This window comes from Mytilinidion resinicola (genome assembly GCF_010093595.1).
Source record: "Mytilinidion resinicola strain CBS 304.34 unplaced genomic scaffold BDZ99scaffold_15, whole genome shotgun sequence".
NCBI classification, from domain to species: domain Eukaryota; kingdom Fungi; phylum Ascomycota; class Dothideomycetes; order Mytilinidiales; family Mytilinidiaceae; genus Mytilinidion; species Mytilinidion resinicola.
In genome coordinates, this window is record NW_022985451.1 from 942,708 (window position 1) to 963,230 (window position 20,523).

Genomic DNA, 20,523 nt, shown 5'->3' on the forward strand with positions numbered 1-20,523 from the left:
AGCAAAGGACGCCTCTAGCCCATTTGCTGTCTAGAGAATAGCTCACCGAAGTCGAGGCCGACGAAGGACCGCTGCATCACAGACTAGCTTTTTAGATGGCACTCACCATGAGTCTTGTGGCTTATCCAGGATCCATGCGGTCCGCTCAAATACCCTAATTTTGTGAATGCTCGATTCCTTCTCTACCTTTCATGTTCGTCATCTCGCTCTCCACCCGCTGCAATTCTTCGCACGGGATTCAAAACGCAATATCAATTAGTTCTTATCGCTTATTGACTTTACTACTAGCAATCCACCGAACCAGCTTGCACTCCCTTTCGGGAGATCGGCAGCTACGGAGTACTCCCGTATGCCATAGATGAATAAGCGGATCTTCTCACTAATCCTGCCTCCTTGCTGCAGCTGAGCTAGTGGCTCGTCTCACCCCTGCGCTCCAAGATCCGATCGAGCGTTTACCAAGAAGCTTCAAAAACTTTACTAAACCGTGGGGTAAGCGAGGCTACTTATCTCGCCGATTTTCGCTCCACGAAACTTCACAGTTCGAACGTCAATGGAAGCCGACATGCGCATGTTTCATCATCCCAACTGGGTCTCTTGTGGTCTGATCGCGGCAATTGCATCTCCAGCGCCTCCGTCAGGCTACCAATAGGACAATGTTCAATGTCGAGGAAGATATGAGAAATCATTGTGTGTCATGGAAAAAGTCGCACGGATGTGGCTTGCGTTGTGGTTGAGTTAAGCGTCAACCACGGGACGGTGTCGGCTCCAGACCTCTGGGCTCCTGGGCAGTGCTCCAATGAAGCATTTTTTAAACAACACATTCACGACAAGGCCACGAGTCTGCCCTGAGAGCGGAGGGAGACGTCTGCTAGATACCTATATCCGCAGGACAGATATGCATTGTGGCTGCTGCCAATTCGACGCTGGATATCCTATATGGACAGTACGCTATTCCGTTACTTCTCTTGCGTCTGCATGTCTCTGTTTCTGGTGCTCGATAGCAGATGGGACACGGAGTCTGGTAGAGAGGACACATGATCCTGAAACCCCTAATACTACCAATTCGTGGCATGCAGTCGATCTTTTTCGAATATTTTACGGCCATTAAGTCTACCCAACCTCGTTAACCATTACTGCATTAGCCTTACTGCACATTTCCATGCAGTCCAGTGTCTTTTTGCCCTACCCGCAGCGTTGGGCACTATTTTGCCAATATTTCAAAAAGCAAAACTTGGATCGGCAGGCTGTCATGACTGCTTTTTCTGAACCCCTACGGAAGGCTTCGGTTGGCTGCCGCAACCGCAACGTGTCTGACCCAGGGACCTCACCGCGTGGCGCCACATCTTCTACCTTGCAGCAAGCTTGCTTCGTCGAAATCTGCATTAGCGCACGCTTCCTTTACTTTTCTGCTCTTCTGCATCCGCCGCTTTGCCGTTTGCAGATCGGAAATTAAGGTACGCCTGTCAGATCCTGGCCGCGTGATGTGGCCTGCCGACGGCCATCATGCAGAATCCCGTCTCACGATACGAGCTATTCCTATATAGTTTACTCCGGGGATTCTTCCGGGCTTTTTCTGGCTTGGCTGCCAACAGGTGCGTTCAACGTGTCCCGGTTTCTTGAACATCTGTTCTCGAAACGTGCAAAATAAACGGCTTGCATGAGATTGGCCCTTAGCATGCTCTCTATGTGTTAGTCCTATTGTGATAGTCACGCCCAAACTTGCTTTCAGGTATTCTTGCAAAATTGTCTTCGCGATCATTCTATCATCGTCCTGTACATGTCACTTCTGTCAAGTCAATCAATGCCAATGGATTATATCTCAAGCGTTGCGCGTACAGCGCTTGAACAGGCTGCGGCGCGTTCTATCGGAAGAGCTCCCGCAGCCCAGATGTCCTTCATTCTCTTCTCAACCCTCCATACCACGATACGCTTTAGCGAATCACCTTTTCTTCTCTTTTCCTATCGCTGACCTTACCTCGGCACCACATGTATCCAATTCCATTTCTTCCACCTCAGACTACCCCAGATCTCTTTCCTTTCCCCGCCCGTATCTAAACCTATGAACCCACCTCGGCGACCTCCGACGTCTTATCGAACGCCATGGCGAACATGCAGAATGCAGTATGCACTAAGATACAAGCCTTCGGGGAAGCGCGTGGGTCACCCGCTCCCGAAGACCTAGGCCTTATTAGAATATTGGGCAGGCCTGCATTCTGCTCTACAGACTTGGTATCGTGGGTGGGCACAGACAAGAGAGCCACGTGTCCTCTCAACTTGGCTGGCTGCCACCAGCGCGCTAGAAGGCTCCGAGAAGGCTTCGCCGCTTTCTAATGATTAGGGTTTTGCTTTTTGGAGAGATAGGTAGGTTGGCGGGTGAAGCAATGGGCTTGGAGAAGGCGTGCTGAGATTTAGCGATGGCGGAGATAGGTGGGTTTAGTAAGTAGTTTTCTCTAGCTTCTCTCGAGTATGAACGAAGAAGACACACAATTACCAGCTGGGTGTCTTCTAATTGAATGCATCATTATACTAATGGAACATGTGAACCCGATGACAAGATGATGAGTTGTGGAACTTATGAGATGTGAGACGTAAGCCACAAAAACGGTGCTAAGCTGACCTTGACCGTTATCCCATTGCTTCAGTATAGTCACACACATAGCGATCGATACCTAGGTGGTTTACAGCTGTAACATAGCATCCCATAACTATGACATCCGTCTTTCTCTGAGACTTTCGAATCACTTTGACTCTCTCTCTCTCTCTTTCTCTTTTTATATCACCCCAAGCCATCGCCTCCGCTTAAACCGCAAAGCCCGACGCAGATGAAACGGAGCACCCCTTCTTATTCCCACTCCCTCCGCCTCATCGACCACCTCCTCGCACCCTATATCCAAGCCAATCATCTGTGAACCGGCTGACTCGAAGGGGATCAGGTTGCTTTCCGTCCGCCTGAATCGCCTCGGTGCTACCAGGAGTCGATGCTTTGCTGTAGCGTCACGTACGCTCCGCGGGCGTCGATTTCCATACTTGGGAGCGGGCGATATGAAAGCGACCCCCTCTACCACGACACGGGACGGGTTTGTGATTTCGACACTACCGTTCGGCGCGACACTATAACAGTCAGCGTGGTGGGAACGTGCCTGAGGTTCGGGGAAGTGGCAGTTTTGCCTTCCTTTTTCTCGGCGCGCTCGCGGACCCCCCCGCTATCTCTACGGCGCATGAAGATTTATCTCCTAAAATATCGCCAGTCATGCTCCTCGACCAGGCGTATCTCATCCTGGTGTCGTTTCTACGCTAAGATATGTGGTTGTTGAGTTATTGTAGAAAAGGTGGTGTTGGCCTCGAAACTCGAGAAATTCGTCTCGCTCTGGCTTCAATGGGCTTGGCGGCGGCCAAGAGTTGCCGGATAGGTAGTGTGTTGTCGGCGGCGGAAGCATGTGGCCCCGGGGTAGCGACGCCGAGTCACGCTTTTGAGATGTGTTAGGAGGGGTGTGAGAGAGCAGTGGGAGGCTATGATGCTTCCGAGAGAGGTACGTCTAGGTATAGTTCATCTAGTGGTAGCGATATATTGACTCGAAATCTTTCTACCACGGTCTAGTGCTACACCACACGTCCGTTACCTATCATCCTACTAGGTATATCACCGCCAATACCGCTACACCGTCCTAAATCCCCGGCACCACCACCGCCGTCGCCGTCGCCGTCGCCGTCGCCGCTGCTTCAGCCGTCTCTACCGTAAACAGCCATGACCCGATCCACTCGAAGAATCCCCAAAACGCGTTGCACGCACCCACGATGATGTTGATGGGCAACATGACCAACCCTACTAGAATAACCCACAGCAGACCCAAAAGCACCCAGATCAGCCGCGCCGCAACGTAGGCCATCGCGATGCCGAGCACGGAAAGTGCGAAGATGAATATAGTGGTTGGGATCCTGAGGAGGTAGCGGCAGCGGCGCTCGGACGGGGTTAGGTCGGCCCAGGGTTTCAGAGCGGCCTCCGGGCTGGAGCTGGGGCTGGGGGAGGCGTCGGTGGGCGCTGGGTCTGTGAGGATGGCTCAGTACGGTTCTGTAAGAAAATACGCTGATGTCGCTTTGGAGGATGAGGAGATGGGGCTGTTTGAGATGGCCTGGCCAGGGGACAAGTCGTGCGGAACGAGGTGTGAGCACCTCGTGAGCGTACTTGAGAGCGCAGCAGGCGGGTTGAGACGGTGATACTATACGCACTCGTACGTACCTGTTGCGAGAACTTCAGCGGCCTCGATATCCGACGCCGAGGTCGGGCACGGCGTGACGCCCATATGCCGTGTAAGGCTGGCGGGGAAAATGAAGAAATTCACTTCGTCGAGGGAGGGCATCGTATCCTCCTTCGACTCCGTAGACTGGGCTTCGCCTTCGACTGCGGCATCGGGAAGAGCCTGGCCCTGGCCATCATGGGAAGCAGTGCCAGACACAGAAACGCCAGAGCTAGTGTCCGAAGAGTTGCTGGATGTAGATGGTGTCGGGACCGCAGTGAAGCTCGAGGTGTCGCTGGAGGCCTCGCTGGCCCAGTGCTCAGTGTGGGTTCGGGTAGAGCCGTTCATTGTGGCTACGAACTCGGAAGGTTTTTAGAGATGGAGTATTGGGGAGAGGGAATGAAGATGCGAAGGCAGTGGGAGATGGCTGCTTTTGTGTGGCGGATTTTTGCTCTCGAACCATGGTTGGAACAGAAGACTCGTAAACTGCGCCAAGATGGGTTGGAATCAGTGGTCCATGGTTCAACTTCTCGGCGACAAGCTTTGAAGCTCGGCGGTTCCAGTGATCGGAGAAAGACGTTGCTGTGACCGCAGGACTCTCGCTAAAGTCTGCGGGAGGACTTCAGGGAGACCCAAGGAGGTCGTGGTCAGGATAGTTAGGCGTAGAAAAGCCGTCGGACAGTTCAATAGAATTATAGTTTGGCAAATTCGCTCCCTTTTGGTCTTGTAATTAGCACGCTACAAGTCGAAAAGTCAGAGATCGTGGCGGTGACTGGAGGTCGGAGACGGTGGGTACATCGGACAGGTTTGGGAAGAGGCATGACAGGAGGACGGCCAGGGGGAGTTTCTCGAAGGAAATTAATTTTTGTAGTTGAAGGAGGGTGAACTACATACAATACACGCCATGCTACGTTTGATTCCACGACGAACAAAGTCAATTCCAGTTCCGCTTTTCCGGCCAAACGCCCGTCACCCTAAAGCTCCGACACGCACGCACTACCTCACAACTCGTTGTGCTCTGGAATCGGTGCCTCGGGCTCGTCCACAATCTCTTCAATCTCGATCTTGAACGGTTGCTGTTCTTCATCTGCCTTCTTCTCCTCTGCCACAATCGCCTCTACGATGAGACTATCGGGTAATTTCTCCTTCTTACCCTCACCCATGCGAAGCGCATCCACCCAGTCCTCTACAACTGTGGCCCCAAACCCAGCGCCGGAGTACTGCTTCCACCACCCGCGCTTTGCCAACGTCGTAATGATTTGCGTGTCCTCTGCACTGAGCTTAAGCTCTTCACGGAGCACGGCCACAAAGGGGTTCGAAGCCGGTACAGCGAAGAAGGGGAAGAGGTGTGTGTTCAATTCCTCGTGCTTCTTGTGGATAGAAGACAAAGAGGCGAGAGCGGTGGTAGCGGCGTCTGGGAGGGCATCACCGTCTGGGAGGATTGCGAGGATGCACTGTTTGCTCTTGGCGCTGAAACATTGGGCCTGAAGATCTGGACCGCTAGAGATGCGAGGGATGGATGCGGGAGCTTCTTCGACTACAACAGGCGGTGCGGTCTCAACGTTCGGGTCAGGCGACTCGGTAGGGATTTCTGGTTCTTCGAGAACGATGTTCGTAGCTGATGCTTTCGCGGACTCTGCATCGGCAGAGTGCTGTGACGAAGAGGCAGAGGAGAAAGAAGCTGAATTTTTAGCTTCTTTCTTGCCATCCTTCTTGCTTGATTGCTTCTTCTTGGAGGCCTTTTCTTTCTCGGGAGGGCAGTCTGGGTTCGGAGGAGCGATTTGAGAGAGGAACTCGCTCATGGGTGCTTTCTCCATCTTGCCGTCGTACACGATCCCCTCCTTGTCACCGCCTGGGAGGAGGACAAACGCAGGGACCTTCTCAATCCCAAAGGTGGACATGGCCTCTTTCTCCTTATTCCGGATCTGCGCTATGTTCACGACACCTGCGAAATCAATCGCTAGCGCCCGTATCGTCGCGCTCGTAACGCCTTTATCACTGAACAGTACCGCTTTAGCTGTGTCGTTCCCCTCTTTCAGCCAATCTTCCAATCCCTTGTCCCCGACCCGCTTCACAGTGTTCGGAATGCGCTCCTTGACCGCATTCACAATAGCTTTCGCCTCGCGCTGGCCATTGTAGTCTTCAACCGTCGGCTTGCCGGCCTTCTTGCCTGGCCGGACGATCTTTAGTGTCGGGAAGCCCTTCACGCCCATGGTACCGCAGAACGGCTTGTTGTATTCATCGTCGCAATTTATGGCGGCGACTTTGGCGAGGCCGGCGAGAGACTTGGCGGCAGATTCATAGGCAGGCTTGAGGTTCTTGCAGTGGCCGCACCACGGGGCGTAGAATCTGGGGAGGTCTTTGTTAAAGCGGGCGGGTGGAGGTGGTGGAGAACAGTGAATGCTTACTCGACGATCTGTGGATGTCATGAGCATCTGGTTCAATATGCTGTGGAAGAAAGCTTACAGATGTGTAATTCGAATTCTTGATCAATCTATCATACTCCATGCCATTGATTGCGAGCACTGGAGAGCTCTTGCTGTACATGCCATCAGCTGCAACTGGGGCAGCTAGCAGCAGTGAAGCCGCAGCAACAAGAGCTGAAGTGTATATCATTGTGATTTAACTAGTCGGGAAAGAAAGACAGAAGGAGAGGAGGATGGGAGAAGAAGAGAAGGGAAAGGAGGCGTGAGGTGTGGTGATATATTAGGTGTCGTTATGGAAATGACAGGTAGCCTCATCCCAGGCCCGGGAGAGCTTCCCTCAATAAAACGCGGGGCTGAAATTCAAGCTTGGACCCCTTGGACCATCGAACAGGCGCCTGGGTCATGGTATGCGAGGTGCGAAAAAAGTGGCACACTCATCACGTACTCTGCTCGTCTGTACACCTGTCTGCCACTGCATCATGGAGTGCTCCAACAAATTTCCACATAGCCAAGGCGAGGAGCGTCTATCTTCTTCAGATTCCTGAAAATAGATTGAAGCCACTCAAGCGGGGGCAGACAGGTGTACACACAAAGCAGCTTATTCGAGAATTAGAGTGCCACCTTTTCCATGCCCCGCGTGCATAGTCAATTAAGGAACAGCCTTACGGGCTCACCACCATCCTCCTATCACCACTTTTGCGCATCTACAAGCTACCCGGCAACCTCTCCTCACTCAACCCCTCAGCCTGTGGTGCGCTCAACATGACGTCTAACGTCCCCGACAAACTGAAGACCGCCGACATCACCCGCTTTGCGGTGCGGGCAGCTCAGCTCGAGAAGGTCAAACCAGTAGTCGCATATTGGTGTATGTATTCGTGATTGAAATATTCGAACTCCACTAACAGTTTACAGGCGAATACTACATTGTCCAGCAAATCCTCAGTAAAGGCCTCCACCAAGCGGACCAAGAATGCCTGCAATACACCACCGCTCTGATGGACAAGCTCGAGCAGACCAAGACCGAACTCGCCTCCGAAGATGCAATAATGGACGAGATTGCGGCGCAAGCATATTGCGAGCAGTTTGCGTTGGACACATTCCAACGGGCGGATAATGTTGTGCGAGCGAACAAGGCAACAGTGTATGCCAAACATCTATTTCAGTACGGAGAATACGAAGAGCTTATCTCTGAATAGTCACACTGCCGACATATTTCGTGCTGCTGCTACATTCCTAGATATGCTGGCCAACTGGGGTGCTCCTACGCAAGAAATCATGTCAAAGTCGAAATACGCGAAATACCACGCAATACGCATTGTGAAAGCTCTCAAAGCAGGCGAAGATCCCAACCTTTCGAATCCAGTGCGCGAATCTACGCCAGCAGTCTCGCCAGTCGCTTTAGACCCCAACGACCCAGATGTTCAGCGAATAAATGGGTTGCACCAGCCATACGTTGAATCCGCACCAGATACCTCCGCCCATCCATCCCCAGCATTATCAGCGTCGAGAATATCACCGCCTCCTCCTACACTACCTTCCGCCCCCTCTAGCTACTCGCAACGAGCGCCCTCGCCGCGGCAGTACATGCCGCATCGCGATGTGTCTCCCATATCAGCTCCGTCAACATCCCGCCAAGGCTCCGTCTCATCTATTGGAGGCGGCTACTTCCCACGCGTCAACGACGTACCAACCTTCACTGCAGACAACGCGGCACCTAGCTTACCTACAGCACCATCGAACGAGGACGAAACTATGACATCACCCTACGAGAGTTCCGCACCGGCAGGCGACCCGCAAGCGTTCTACCAGAATCAGAGCAGAGACGTTGATCAGAACAAGCTTGCCTTCCCAGAACCGCAGCCACAGATTCCTACGCAACAACCCCAGCAGAATGTTTTCCAGCAGCAGCAGCATTACCCACCGCCTCAACAACACCAACCTCCCCAGCAACCTCAGTTTCAACCTCAGCAGCCGCAAGTCTTCAACCAACAACAGACACCCGTACCAGCTCAGCAGAGCGCACCATACCAGCAACAGCAGGCATATCCAAACGGAGGAGCCTATAATACAGATGAAGAGGCGATCATCGCAGCGCAGAAACATGCTAAGTGGGCGGTCTCCGCGCTGAATTTCGAGGACGTAGACACAGCAGTGAAGGAGCTGAGGATAGCGTTAAGGGCTCTTGGTGCTAGCTGAGCCAATTTCAGGAGTAGCTTCTGTTACATTGAATCTGGTCACGAGCCAATGACTACACTTGGGCGGTTCGCATTTCGAACAGACATCGACAAATGGGACATCGCTGACTTTGGAACAGCGTCTCGCTTGGATTTGCGCTGTTGAGGAACCCTCCGCATGATTTGCGACATCTGCAGAGGTAGAGACGTCTTGACTTCTTTGACGTGTCAAGCAACGAGACATCTTGTCATGATAGATTTGACAGCTTATGGTGGTAAGATACAAGTATACCTATACCCAGTATATATATAAGTCTGCTTTTCTACTTGCGTTTGGCTAATTTGACTCTGTTGGACCGTCGAGTGACGACGAATTGTGTAAGATTGACTGCACCTCAAGGGGACCCATGTTCGATTGTACAATCTTCTTCTTCTAATTTGCGGTGCGCCTTATAAGATTCACTAACCATCTCCATTTGAAGTAACTTTCGTGGCCCCACCACCGAAAACCGCATCATCATGTATCAAAATGCCAATCTGGCAGGTACGCCTCACAATAACTCCACCGATAAAAATTCCCATTCTGTCCAGGCGGCGGCACATTTCGACTTTCTCAGGCTGCCACCGGAACTCCGAAATTTGATTTACGACCTTGCATTCGGAGGAGGCCAACTGCCTCTTCTTGTGACTTGGAATCATCACCGTCCAGAACGTCATGCTCAGTGCTTCGATCCCTAGGATAGAACCGCTGTGTCAAATACATTGACCTCATTCAGTCTGAATTGCAAATCCGTGAGGAGTCAGCAACACGTTTCTACGGCCTGCAAAGTTTTTGCATTTTTGAACAAGGTAAGTCCTTCTGGGACGTTGCACGTGCCTTTTTTCGGATCCTTCCGTTTTCGACGTCGACCGATACGCATGTCGCTGGGACCCTTTCATGAGCGGGATGGACCGGTTACGCTGCTTCACTGTGCCACTTATGGATAAGCTTGATTCTATCATTAATTCTCTCCTCACGATGACTTCTCTGAAGTTCGTCCACTTCTGTATGAATCTGCCCGAATTTTTTACATTCGAGCGGATAGATCAAACACGTGCTCTAGTCAGGAGGTTAATAGACCTCCCGGTCGCTCAAACTTCGCTGACTTCCCCATCGTCACATCGCTAGGGAAGCTAAATCGCAGCACCTCGTTAGAGACTTTTGAGATCACGTGGAAGGATATTGCAGAAACTTCATGCGGGAAGGGGCCAACAGGTGTATTCAAGTATGACTACCTAACAACGCATCGGGCCCGGCTGGAAACCAAATTCACGCAGCTCCTCTCTGAAGTAATGAGTTGTATGGTTGTGGTCAAAACCGATACACCGAAGGATGAGGTGGAGTCGATTGATAAATTAGTAAGGGACCTAGAAGATAAGATGAGAATGCGCCGCGTTTAGTGGTTTACCGGCGCAGAATGTTGGTGTTTCCATTGAGATCTCGGATCTTCCAGGTCCTCTGGAATGTAATGAAATGCCCCGACTATTTATAGGCAAGTCTCAACCCCAAAACGGTCAGTAGCGAGGTCTAATAGTGGCCCGATATAGGGCCCGAGATTTAGTTTCGTGATTATTAGAGATATTTGGAGATTATTAGAGGCCTCTCGTGAGCATGTCGACCAAGGTTCTCTGATTCGCTACCTAGATCTCAACCTTGGAACAACACGTCGAGACTTACCACAGAGCGACCGCACACCTCCAACATCTCAGTTCCAAACCCCCCTGAGCCTCTTACTAGAAACCACTCAGCCATCGACAAGCCCAGCAATTCAACGCCGCCAACATGTCCGAGCGAAAGGTCATCTCCAAATACTACCCTCCCGACTTCGACCCCTCCGCGATCGCCCGTCAACGTGGCCCTAAACCAACCGGCGCCAGTAAGCTTCTCACCGTCCGCATCATGGCCCCATTCTCCATGAAATGCACCTCATGCGGGGAATACATCTACAAAGGACGGAAGTTTAACGCCCGCAAGGAAAAGTCTGGCAAGAAGTATCTGCACATCGAGATTGTTCGACTCTACATCCGCTGCACGCGTTGCTCTGCTGAGATTACCTTTTGCACCGACCCTAAGAATATGGATTATGAGTGTGAGAAAGGGGCGAAGCGGAATTTTGAGCCGTGGCGCGAGGCGAAGCTGACGGAGGAGACGGAGGAGGAGATGATGGATCGGTTGGAGCGGGAGGAGGGGGAGAGGGATGTGATGAAGGAGCTTGATAAGAATGTGGAGGGTGGGCAGACGGGTATGGCTGTTGCGGATGCGCTGGATGAGATTCGGAGCCGGAATGCGAGGCAGGAGCGCGTAGGACTAGGGAAGGACGGAATTGGAGAGGATGCTGAGGCTGGGGAGAAGCGTCAGCGAGAGGAAGAAGACGCTAAGGATGCTGAGATTGCTCGTCAAGCCTTTGCGAAGAAACGCAAGGGAGAGGAAGAAGAAGAGGGTGAGAAGAAGCCTGACGGAACGATCAATTGGGCGGGGACGATCAATTGGGCGAAGCGAGGTGGGAAGAAGAAACAAAAGTCTGGCCTTCTCCCTGGGCTTAAACACAAGATGACGGCGAAGTAGCTCTATCATCAAAGAGCTCGGTTAGCACGAGGCTTAGTCCTGTGTATTGATAGTGTCCAATATCTGTGTATGTATATCCTTATCATCGTCATGGAGAATGACCTATCAAGCCTCCCCAAATTGCAACTCTGTGCTAATGGCTTCACCCTGGTAGAAGACACGCCAGTGTAAAGTAATCTTCATTTGCGAATCCGTCTTGAATGCAGCGAAGGATTAAACGACCCCACAAGGAGGATGAATCTCTGCGGCTAAAGTGGGTCGCGCTTTGACCACCTTGTACCCAAAGACGACAACTACTCCTCCACGCACACTCCCCCCAATGCCACCACGAACTATGTGCCGCCTCGTTGCTAGCATAGTGCTAAAACATATCCTTTATGACTACGAAAGAAGAGCTAATTCTTAACTCTAGGATGAGACCTCTCCTCGAGCTCTCCACCATGTCTCCGCCAGAAGTCAACCATCCACAACGAATTCATTACAGATTATTGCTTACATAGAGAATTATCGTCACGAGAGACATGATACAGTAGGATTTCTCACATAACCGTGCTTGAAAGAGACCAAGGCTTTAGCTTTGAGAACGGACCGGAATGATGGCCTTCTCCGCAGCTACTGAAGCCTCCCAGTGCTATTATTGGTACTAAAAGCCTTTGAGGGCCTCTTTTGACTCTTGTCATCGGCTCGCTGTCCTTTTGTGTAGTCTTTCTTTGTCTTCTTATTATCAGTTTTTCCAAACTCTTTGAAGTCCGGCAAGAGTCTATTGTTGGCTAGGACAAAGAGAATTGTTCTCCGCATATACTCCTCGCTTCGTTGCTGATGGACTGTACAAACCTCCTTCGAAGTTTGACTTGGAATATCTATTTCCGATCATCCTGAATTAGGCCATCAATCCCATCCAACCCAAAATCAAAAACATCACGATGTCTAGGCAAGAGAGGGTTGTATGGCACAGAGGCGAAGATCCCTCTGCCTCTTTTCCGTGCATAAAAAATGGGAAAGCAGACAAGGCTCGGAACAAGGGTGTAAAACGCAGACGCCCTGCACAAATGGACCGTTATTCTTTCGCCAAGGCCGCGTGGACAACAAACCGACCAACCAATTGGCCGAATAACACACCATGGCCTCCAAATAAGGTAGCGGATCTTCTCACAGCTGATACAACCCCCAATGATCCCAGCCGGCCCAGGTGCGTCGGCCCGTTCCTCTGGGAAGAGATAAATTGCAACGAAGGCTACCAAAATTGTGACCACACATTCGACCAATGGATACAAAGCGGCATAGATTGGCAACCTCGGTTTGAGCTAAGGGATTTACCCATAGCAGGTACCGGAGTCTGGACTAAAGTGGATTGGAACAACAACGACATACTCGGATGCTACACCGGCCATGTGATACCACCACAAGTTTCAGAGAACGATGCCACGACCGGAGCCGACGGGGGATCAAAATATATCCTGAAAATGGCAATCGGTCCGCGGCCCGGACGGCTGAGGACACGGACAAGTCCTAACTGGCCGAAGGCCGACATCGACTCGGAGTGGACCGGCAATTGGACTCGCTTTGTCAATCATAGCTGTGAACCGAACGCTCGATTTTGGCCTTACAGGGTGGGCAACCACCTTGTAATGGTAGTCGAAGCCGTGGAAGAGATACTCGCAGGCACAGAGATCACTGCTGACTACGGCAAGGAATACCTCGCCCGTTACGGGCCACATTGCCTCTGTGGCGCTCGAGGATGCAGAGACAGGAAAAAGTTTAAGAAAGCTCAAGCAGAAGCGAAGAAGAAAGCAAAGCAGCAAGCAGCACAGAAGAAGGCTAAGGCTGCTGCACGACGGCGGCAGTGAGATCTGAAGGTGAGCTATGAGGTAATTAAACTACTTTCGATAGAAGAGATAAACTGAATATTCATTTCCTACGACATCTCCCGCAAAGTGTTTTAAATTGTGTGAGTTTCTGCTATTACGGGACCAGATAGATCCAAATATGTAGTATGTGGCGTTGAAACTCAGCTTCAACTTCGTTGACTGAGTGTTTAATTGTCAAGTCAATTCTGACCATATATCTTCCACCGCCTACTAAAGTCACTAGACTATGTTCAGGTATTTCGCCTTTCTCTATACTACTGCTATTGCTCATGCTCGCATCCGTAAACAATTCTACGCAAGAACGGCCCACTCAGTGAAGCGGCCTGCTTCCAACCACGCGGTTATGATCACCTTTCCTAGGGCGACGAGTACCGGCGAGTCGGAGTTGCAGTCATCAAAGCAGATTTATCCATTGAAGATCTCATGGGCATGGGCTGGACACGGCGTAGGGTGACAATCGTTTGAATTGAGCGGCATGACCGTGTGCAAGAGCCTTCTAAATGTTCAGAAAGATTGAGAGTCGGGATGTCTCGAGTCGTTCCTGGATCTCCGGCAACTTATATATGTCTGACGGGGCATGCAGAAGTAGCAGACCGTTTGATAATGATCGAAGGCGCCGACGTCAACGCTCAAAGGTGGAATGTACGGCAACGCGCTGTAGTATGCTTGAACTATGGAATTGGTTCGGCACAGCGGGTTCCTCGCCACGCAGGGACGGACGTTAAAGAAGATTAACAGACCAGCGATTATTTTATAAGTCGCGGGGGAGAGATTTAAGATGCTTGAGGAGTAAAGACTTCTCGGCACGGTGGGTTTCTCGTCACGCAGGACATTATGTATCTTCTTTGTCTTGTGTAGTATCCTTCTTGTTCTATTGTCCGACTTCGCTTTATCCTCCTATCAATTGTTAGAAGCTGAGCAAGAATCCGAATTGATGGGTGACTCTAGACAAAGACCATTGTTCTCCGCATACCTCCTCGATCACTGATCAACGATACAGCCCTCTTTTGAAATCATGCTTGATTGCAAAGCCACGCACATTCTCGCATATCTCAGATCTTAGGGAAGGTACGAGAACAATTAGCTGTAAGTAGAAATCAGTGCTCCAAAACAATTTACAACGTCAGGACGCGGCGGCCTCAAAAAAGACACCTTCGAATACTGGCTCGACAAAACCGTCGGGACCAAGGCCATCGCCCGCAATGCCCCGGTCGACGGAACAACCATCACACCCCGCCGCTTCGAGGCCCTCGAGTTCGCCAAAACAGAGTGGAAGAAGTCACCGTGGCCACCTAAGGCCGAGCCACCCCCGGGCTGGCCCGCAGGCAAGTGGCCCCTAAGAATCTACAAACATTACTAGCCGCTGACAACGGCAAAGACCTGCACTGTCTCGGGGAATCCCTGTGGGATGATGCTATGTGTCCCGCCGCCCGCGGCAACCTCAACTGCGGCCACGAATTCCAGGACTGGCTGTCCGGCGGCCTCGACTGGACCTCCCGCTTCGAGCTCCGCGCCACTCCCCTAGGCGTCGGCGTCTTCGCCAAAACGCAGTGGCAGAGGGGCCAGATACTAGGCGCCTACACCGGGCGCGTGATCCCGGCGCCAGACGGAAAGAAGAAAAAGTCGCTGGCGTATTGTCTGAACATCCCCATTGGTAAGCGAGCATCGAAGCGTGGTAAGAGTCGGCATGATGAGGCGTGGCCAAAAGCGATGATTGATGCGGAGACAAAGGGTAATTGGACGCGGTTTATCAACCATAATTGTGATGCTAATACGCATTTTGAGTACTTTAGGGTCGGGAAGCAGATTGTGATGGTGCTGGAGGCGACGAGGACGATTGATGCTGATACGGAGATCACGACGGATTATGGGGAGGGGTATTTTGAGCAGGCGGGGTTTGGGTGTCGCTGCTGGAGTAAGAGTTGTATGAGTAAAAAGTTTCCGAAGCAAAGGATTGAGAAGAGGAGGAGTGTCACCAGTGGGTGTCTTGAAGCGGACATGTCGAGACGTCGAAGTTAAGATGATGGCAAGCCGGTCAGAGTAACCTTCGTACAGGCAGGCAGATAGATACCTTTCAATGTTTAAAGGTAAGCTATTAGCGGGTAATCACTGCCTCTTTCTTTTTTTGGAGGCTTTTGGCCTGCGAGGTAGGTCCGAGATGTCGGTCATGACTGGCTCATTCCTAATGTTCTTCTTGTATTGTTGAGAGATGTTCATTAGCAAGTACTGTCTAATAAACTTGGGTATCGTATCTCTTATGTTCAGTTCTTTGGTTCCTCACTGCCCTTAACCCCACAAAGATGAATCATTTGAGCAACCATTCAATTTACATTGCTCATACCCATGAGAGGTTATATACAAATGCTCACACCAAATGCCCCGCATCCAAATGCCCATCAAAATAACCAAAGAAACAAGCGCACTCATCAAGTATATACAAAAATGCAGTCAACGTACACTACAATGTTAATTTCCACAACCTTCTAACTCGCAACCTGCCTGTTGCGGCGGTACTTGTTGAAGGCAGTGTTCATGCGGGCACCTTGTTGAGGGGTGAACTCGTGCGAGCAGTCGGTGTAGTCCATGAAGTTCCAGACGGGGTCGTTGCCAGGATTGGCGGGGCAAGTATCAATTACCGGGCAGCTCTCGACGTTGCCAGTGATAGTCTCGTGCGAGTAGGAGGGCTGCGCCTGCTGGGGAGTGTCCTCAACGTAGTCGTTGGGTTCGGAGCAGCCGCCTTGGAAGGTGTGGTAGAGACCGAACCAGTGGCCGACTAAATCGCGAATCAGTGAGCATGAAGTATGAGAGGGTTGGGTGGGAATGATTTGACTTACCTTCATGGGAGGGAGTTCCACTGATCGGGTCGAGCGCGGCAGAGAGGGGAAGATGGCAGCCATCGCCAGTGAGATCATCCTCCGTAATCGTGTCTGTGCCGTTGCTTTGGTCCAAGCCAATTGGCAGAGAGCACACGCCGCTGCCGAAGCCTTCTCCGGCGTAGATGTTCACGTCGTGGTAGCTGCCTTTGTGGAGAGCCTTGCCCTTCTCTGGCTTCTCGAAATCGATGTCATTAGCCCACGCCGCATTGACAATGATGTCAACGGGCTGGGTGTTGAAGTGGATGCCGTAGATGCCGTATGCGGCATTCATGTGGTCGATCTGCTTCCAGAGGCCGTCGACAATGGAGTTGTTGGCGTCGGACCACTCGCTGACGAGGAGATGGTAGTATAGGTCGACCTCGATGGTATCCCGGCGCATATTCGCCATGCTGCGCTTCATTTCTTCCTTGGAGATGCTGAGGATGTCACGGTCGTAGTCTTCATTGTCACAGAAAGCGGAAGCGAGGGAAGCTGCGGAAGCGAGGCTCAAAAGAGTAGTGCTGAACTTCATTGTGAATAGATGCGAGGCTGAACGAAAGGTAAAACAGAAAGAGTATTAGGAATTGAAACGCGTTGGAATGATGTGATGGGTGGATACTCGACGGGGAAACACCCGCAGGTATATATCCTAGATTCAAAATGAAAGGTAAAGCAGCCCCCATCAGCGGACACACTTCAACCTTGGCTAGAGGCTCTGCACAGTGCAACCTACTCACACGGGCAACGCCAATGCCACTGATGAGCCACCACAAGAAATGAAGCTCCGGCACTAGGAGCCCTACAGCCTGGCGGCTACTCTGGGGTCTGAGCTCCGCATGTAGCATCACTGCCCTTGTAGGGCGGCCGTTTGCTAAGAAGGACTCAGATCACTACTCGTTTCGTCAGGCTGGTGCCAGTAATTGGGCGGCCGTTTACGGGGGGCCCTTCATGCGAGCTTGGTGGTTGGTCGGCGAGGGGGCTAAGTAACCCTCACTGCCTCCTGCTGGGTGCCTGACCCGCGCACCGCGCTCGTGGACCACTCAAGGATGACGCTCCCTTGTCACTCTGCGTGCGTCCAGGCATGCATGTCTTTGGCGTACAAAATATCGTGCCGGGGCAGTTGAAGCCGAGATTTAGAATCGAAGTGGGTAGTCTCAACGGCAGCGCCGGAAGGATCATGATACTGGAGGCTGCGGAGTCCAACGTTACGTTGATGCCGTGTTCACTGCTCTATCGTGCGCGTACTCCGAATACAGGTAGGTATATCCCCGCGTGATGATCAACGGTTAATATCAAGAAATGGGAGGAGCAAGTCCCGGGTACTTTGCGGGCGAGGTTGAAACAGAGATGAAGCTTGAAGGGCCAATCGCATCAGGAGCAATGCGGCCCCCACGGCAGTCTGAGACGATCGAGGGGCGCCACCGAGGGCCGATTGGCAGAGTGCCGGTAAAGTCGAGCCAAGCTTTCCCGGCCCGAAAGATGGGCGGCATGGCTTGAGGCTGTTCACTCAAGTGCCACACTTGCGTCTATTCTTAGCTGGCCGCCACCCGACCTCCCTCTGCCTCTCTACACGTCACGACCACACTACTACCACAGCCTTACCGATAGCACTACGGATAGCACCACTGATGACGGCTATATTCAGTGAGGCTGTCCGACGCGTAGTACATTCCTTCATGCCAAGACCGCGTGGGCGATTGTCCCCTGCCCACTTGCTGGGGAGACGCGTGCTGCAAACAAGCATCGAATCGAAGAAAATCAGACACCAAAGAACCGCATCTCAAAGGAGCCGCTTCTTTACATTCGCTCACTCGCTAACTCACCAACTCGCTAATCCTAGAGACGAAGGATTCTACCTTTTCACGCTCCTCCTCGCTCGCCTTCGCTCCTTTAATCACCAGTTCATCGCCACGAGCTGTTCCCTTGTGGCATTTCGCCCGAGGCGCGTTTCATCCCTCTTGTGATGCTGTGTCATGTCCACACTACCTAGTCGACTGTCAGCCCGCCCGAAGTCTTGGCGCACCCATTTGCCGTATTCTATATTCCCCTGTCAGCGATTTTCATGCCCCCATACATACTTTGATTTAAACCCTAATTCTTTTTGAGCTGGCTACGCAAGCTTCAGTCATTATACATCCTGGCGCCGACCGGACATCATGCCTTGCGGCTGAAAATTACTGTGCGGAACTCGCAGACCGCCCAAACGCGTCCGTGAAGAGCCGATTGCTTCGCCGAAACGTCGCTATACTTACCTTTAATACAGCCTCAACCACATGCTCGGCTGTAATCCGAGCTCACGTGCTTTCAAAGGAGCGGTTAAGGTAACACTCTTCACTTTCTCCTGTTAGCTGTGCTACCACCCTATAGCAAGACTGCTGCGACACTTACAAGTAAGTCAAAAGGATTCAAGTAACCTTCCTATATGCACATAAACCTAGCATAAGGTTCATTACATGGATTGGTTTCTTACCTTGAAAGAAGCAGATCTACAATGCACTGTTCATACGAAGGTAAGCCTGTTGGATTGGAGACTTAGCCGTCTCTTTTCATCAATCACTCTTCGGACCCCACAATCTGACAGAGGAAGCGATCGACCATGTCGTCTGTGCGGTAATCAGCATGTGGGTGTTGCGGAAAGATTCCCTATTCGGGCCCCCAGCAGCGGCCTCTGCCGGAAGTGGACGTCTCTACAGGAACTCCGCAATATTCGATGATTCTAGGAATGTAATCCTCCAGCTACACCTGGGTCAGGAGTGTGGCCAGAGTCACCGGATATCACTGCTGCGCACTTGTATTCGAGACATTCTGACCGCTTAAACAGAAATATGTCGTATTCAAGCCTCCCCATGGCATGATTCCAAACACGTAGAATCCTTCGAGTTTCAGTCACAGTTATCATCTTAGCATACGGCTTCGAAACACCTCTAGGGTACGTTTTATGTCTACACAGCCTCGCGAATGGTCCGGGTGCGAAGTATTCGACTAGCTCCGAGCCCCGAGTCCTAGACTGGCAGCAGCAAAAGGGATCAGCAACAGTACGGCACGCTCACCACACCTTCGAATCCTCCAGACTCCAATAACCCGACATGTCTAAACTTTATGATTGCCATCTTCAAGATCATCGCTACATTGTATTGTTCAGATCCCTATATTCGCGTACGAGTCTTGATCCGTACTTTTTCCGCGCTTCGAATCCTCCTTGTGCAACAGTCTATACAGCATCCCACACCTATCCCCACACCGTTATCACGAGTTGCAGACATCGGAACGGCTGGTTTTGCTCGCGCTCCCTAGGAAGTTCGAAGGAATTTATGAGCGTCACATCCGATCGTAGCTTTACAGCAGGGCTGCCCGTCGATCTGAATATAGGCTGTAGAGTTTGTGTGCCGTCGACGAACAACGCATAGCAATGCTTCCGAACCTGCCTCTCTTGGATATTTGGCTGTTACTGATGGTGGTGGTATGGTGGTGTCGCTGGACGGACATCACAAACCCAGACTGGACGAAGAAGGATTCAGTGGCGTATGCGGACTTCAAAGCCTAATGTGGTAACAGTGATCGGGTTTCCAGAGCAAAAGGATTGCTGAAGCCGGTGATGTCGAGGGAGTGGCGAAGATGGTGTTACGTTGCAGTGGGTTAGTAGGCCTGCTCAGCGTGAGTGCCGCCATCGAAGCTTCCCCTTATCTCTATTGATTCCGAGCTAGTCTTGAACGTGGTTTTGCGGTATGTTTGGGAAATCATACTAATTGTGTGAAGAAACAGCTTCGTACGCGCCTGGGGCTCGCAGCCTTTATTGACCTTTCTAGCTCTTCTCATACCTGCTGACCGCTCACGCCTTCTTGACTTAGTCGATAGCCCTACCACAGCGTCAAGGCGCATCCGGTGAACTAGCGCAGATTTGAAGCCACAGATGTAATAGGTAGGATTAGAACGGAGGAAGCCCTTTCCTGGACTGATTCTTACCAAAGCTGAGCTATAACTGTCAAAAGCAAGGTATCGAGAGGCGTTACTTTCCGGATTATCCCACTTCTGCGGCTGACTCTCGTGGCTTCCTTTCCGCGCTAGTTCACCGGATGCGCCTACACGCTGTATGCATGCGTGGGCTTTCAAAACATCCAACAAATCCATCTTGTTCAACGAAATCCAACCCAGTCTTTCATATCAATAATTGTATTATTCTAGAAGTGTCGAGTGGACGTTCGACTACGGCTATAGTCCCGGGAAACCTTGAGAGAATAATTATGCAACCGGGTCAATATTTCCAACAATACTTTCGCATATAAGATACGATAAAAAGTTACAAATAGTAAGAGCCAATGGTAGGAGTGCATCCGACACCAGCAGTGAACTGAGCGGTCCA

At 51.4% G+C, this 20,523-nt stretch overlaps 8 protein-coding genes across 8 annotated transcripts; 4 read left to right on the plus strand and 4 right to left on the minus strand.

Moving 5' to 3' along the window:
• Window positions 1-3,574: 3,574 nt before the first annotated feature.
• Window positions 3,575-4,886, minus strand: BDZ99DRAFT_89162 (uncharacterized protein). The gene is made up of 2 exons (XM_033728998.1): window positions 4,238-4,886; window positions 3,575-4,045 (listed from the first exon to the last, which is right to left on the minus strand). Exons 1-2 carry the CDS (start codon window positions 4,581-4,583, stop codon window positions 3,666-3,668), a joined length of 726 nt encoding a protein of 241 aa, XP_033573933.1. The 5' UTR covers window positions 4,584-4,886; the 3' UTR covers window positions 3,575-3,665.
• Window positions 4,887-5,236: 350 nt separating this feature from the next.
• On the minus strand, window positions 5,237-6,851 carry BDZ99DRAFT_393765 (uncharacterized protein; the record flags this gene model as incomplete). Its single annotated transcript, XM_033715858.1, has 2 exons — window positions 5,237-6,553; window positions 6,702-6,851. 2 exons carry the CDS (start codon window positions 6,849-6,851, stop codon window positions 5,237-5,239), a joined length of 1,467 nt encoding a protein of 488 aa, XP_033573934.1.
• Window positions 6,852-7,423: 572 nt separating this feature from the next.
• BDZ99DRAFT_393167 (DUF605-domain-containing protein) lies at window positions 7,424-8,857 on the plus strand (the record flags this gene model as incomplete). The annotated part of the gene is made up of 3 exons (XM_033715833.1): window positions 7,424-7,526; window positions 7,574-7,802; window positions 7,858-8,857. The coding sequence occupies 3 exons, from the start codon at window positions 7,424-7,426 to the stop codon at window positions 8,855-8,857; spliced, it is 1,332 nt and encodes a 443-aa protein (XP_033573935.1).
• A 1,595-nt stretch (window positions 8,858-10,452) lies between these two features.
• BDZ99DRAFT_465724 (DUF572-domain-containing protein) lies at window positions 10,453-11,537 on the plus strand. Its single transcript, XM_033720619.1, has one exon. The coding sequence runs from the start codon at window positions 10,658-10,660 to the stop codon at window positions 11,438-11,440; it is 783 nt and encodes a 260-aa protein (XP_033573936.1). The 5' UTR covers window positions 10,453-10,657; the 3' UTR covers window positions 11,441-11,537.
• Window positions 11,538-12,957: 1,420 nt separating this feature from the next.
• Window positions 12,958-13,167, plus strand: BDZ99DRAFT_354223 (SET domain-containing protein; the record flags this gene model as incomplete). The annotated part of the gene is made up of 1 exon (XM_033714578.1): window positions 12,958-13,167. A coding segment is annotated over one exon (210 nt), but the record flags the coding sequence as incomplete, so codon positions are not given.
• Window positions 13,168-14,685: 1,518 nt separating this feature from the next.
• On the plus strand, window positions 14,686-15,670 carry BDZ99DRAFT_537972 (SET domain-containing protein). The gene has a single exon (XM_033726626.1). It carries the CDS (start codon window positions 14,725-14,727, stop codon window positions 15,325-15,327), a length of 603 nt encoding a protein of 200 aa, XP_033573938.1. The 5' UTR covers window positions 14,686-14,724; the 3' UTR covers window positions 15,328-15,670.
• Window positions 15,671-15,791: 121 nt separating this feature from the next.
• Window positions 15,792-16,563, minus strand: BDZ99DRAFT_393757 (uncharacterized protein; the record flags this gene model as incomplete). The annotated part of the gene is made up of 2 exons (XM_033715857.1): window positions 15,792-16,081; window positions 16,143-16,563. The coding sequence occupies 2 exons, from the start codon at window positions 16,561-16,563 to the stop codon at window positions 15,792-15,794; spliced, it is 711 nt and encodes a 236-aa protein (XP_033573939.1).
• Window positions 16,564-19,685: 3,122 nt separating this feature from the next.
• On the minus strand, window positions 19,686-20,489 carry BDZ99DRAFT_89241 (uncharacterized protein). The gene has a single exon (XM_033728999.1). It carries the CDS (start codon window positions 20,289-20,291, stop codon window positions 19,800-19,802), a length of 492 nt encoding a protein of 163 aa, XP_033573940.1. The 5' UTR covers window positions 20,292-20,489; the 3' UTR covers window positions 19,686-19,799.
• Window positions 20,490-20,523: the final 34 nt, after the last annotated feature.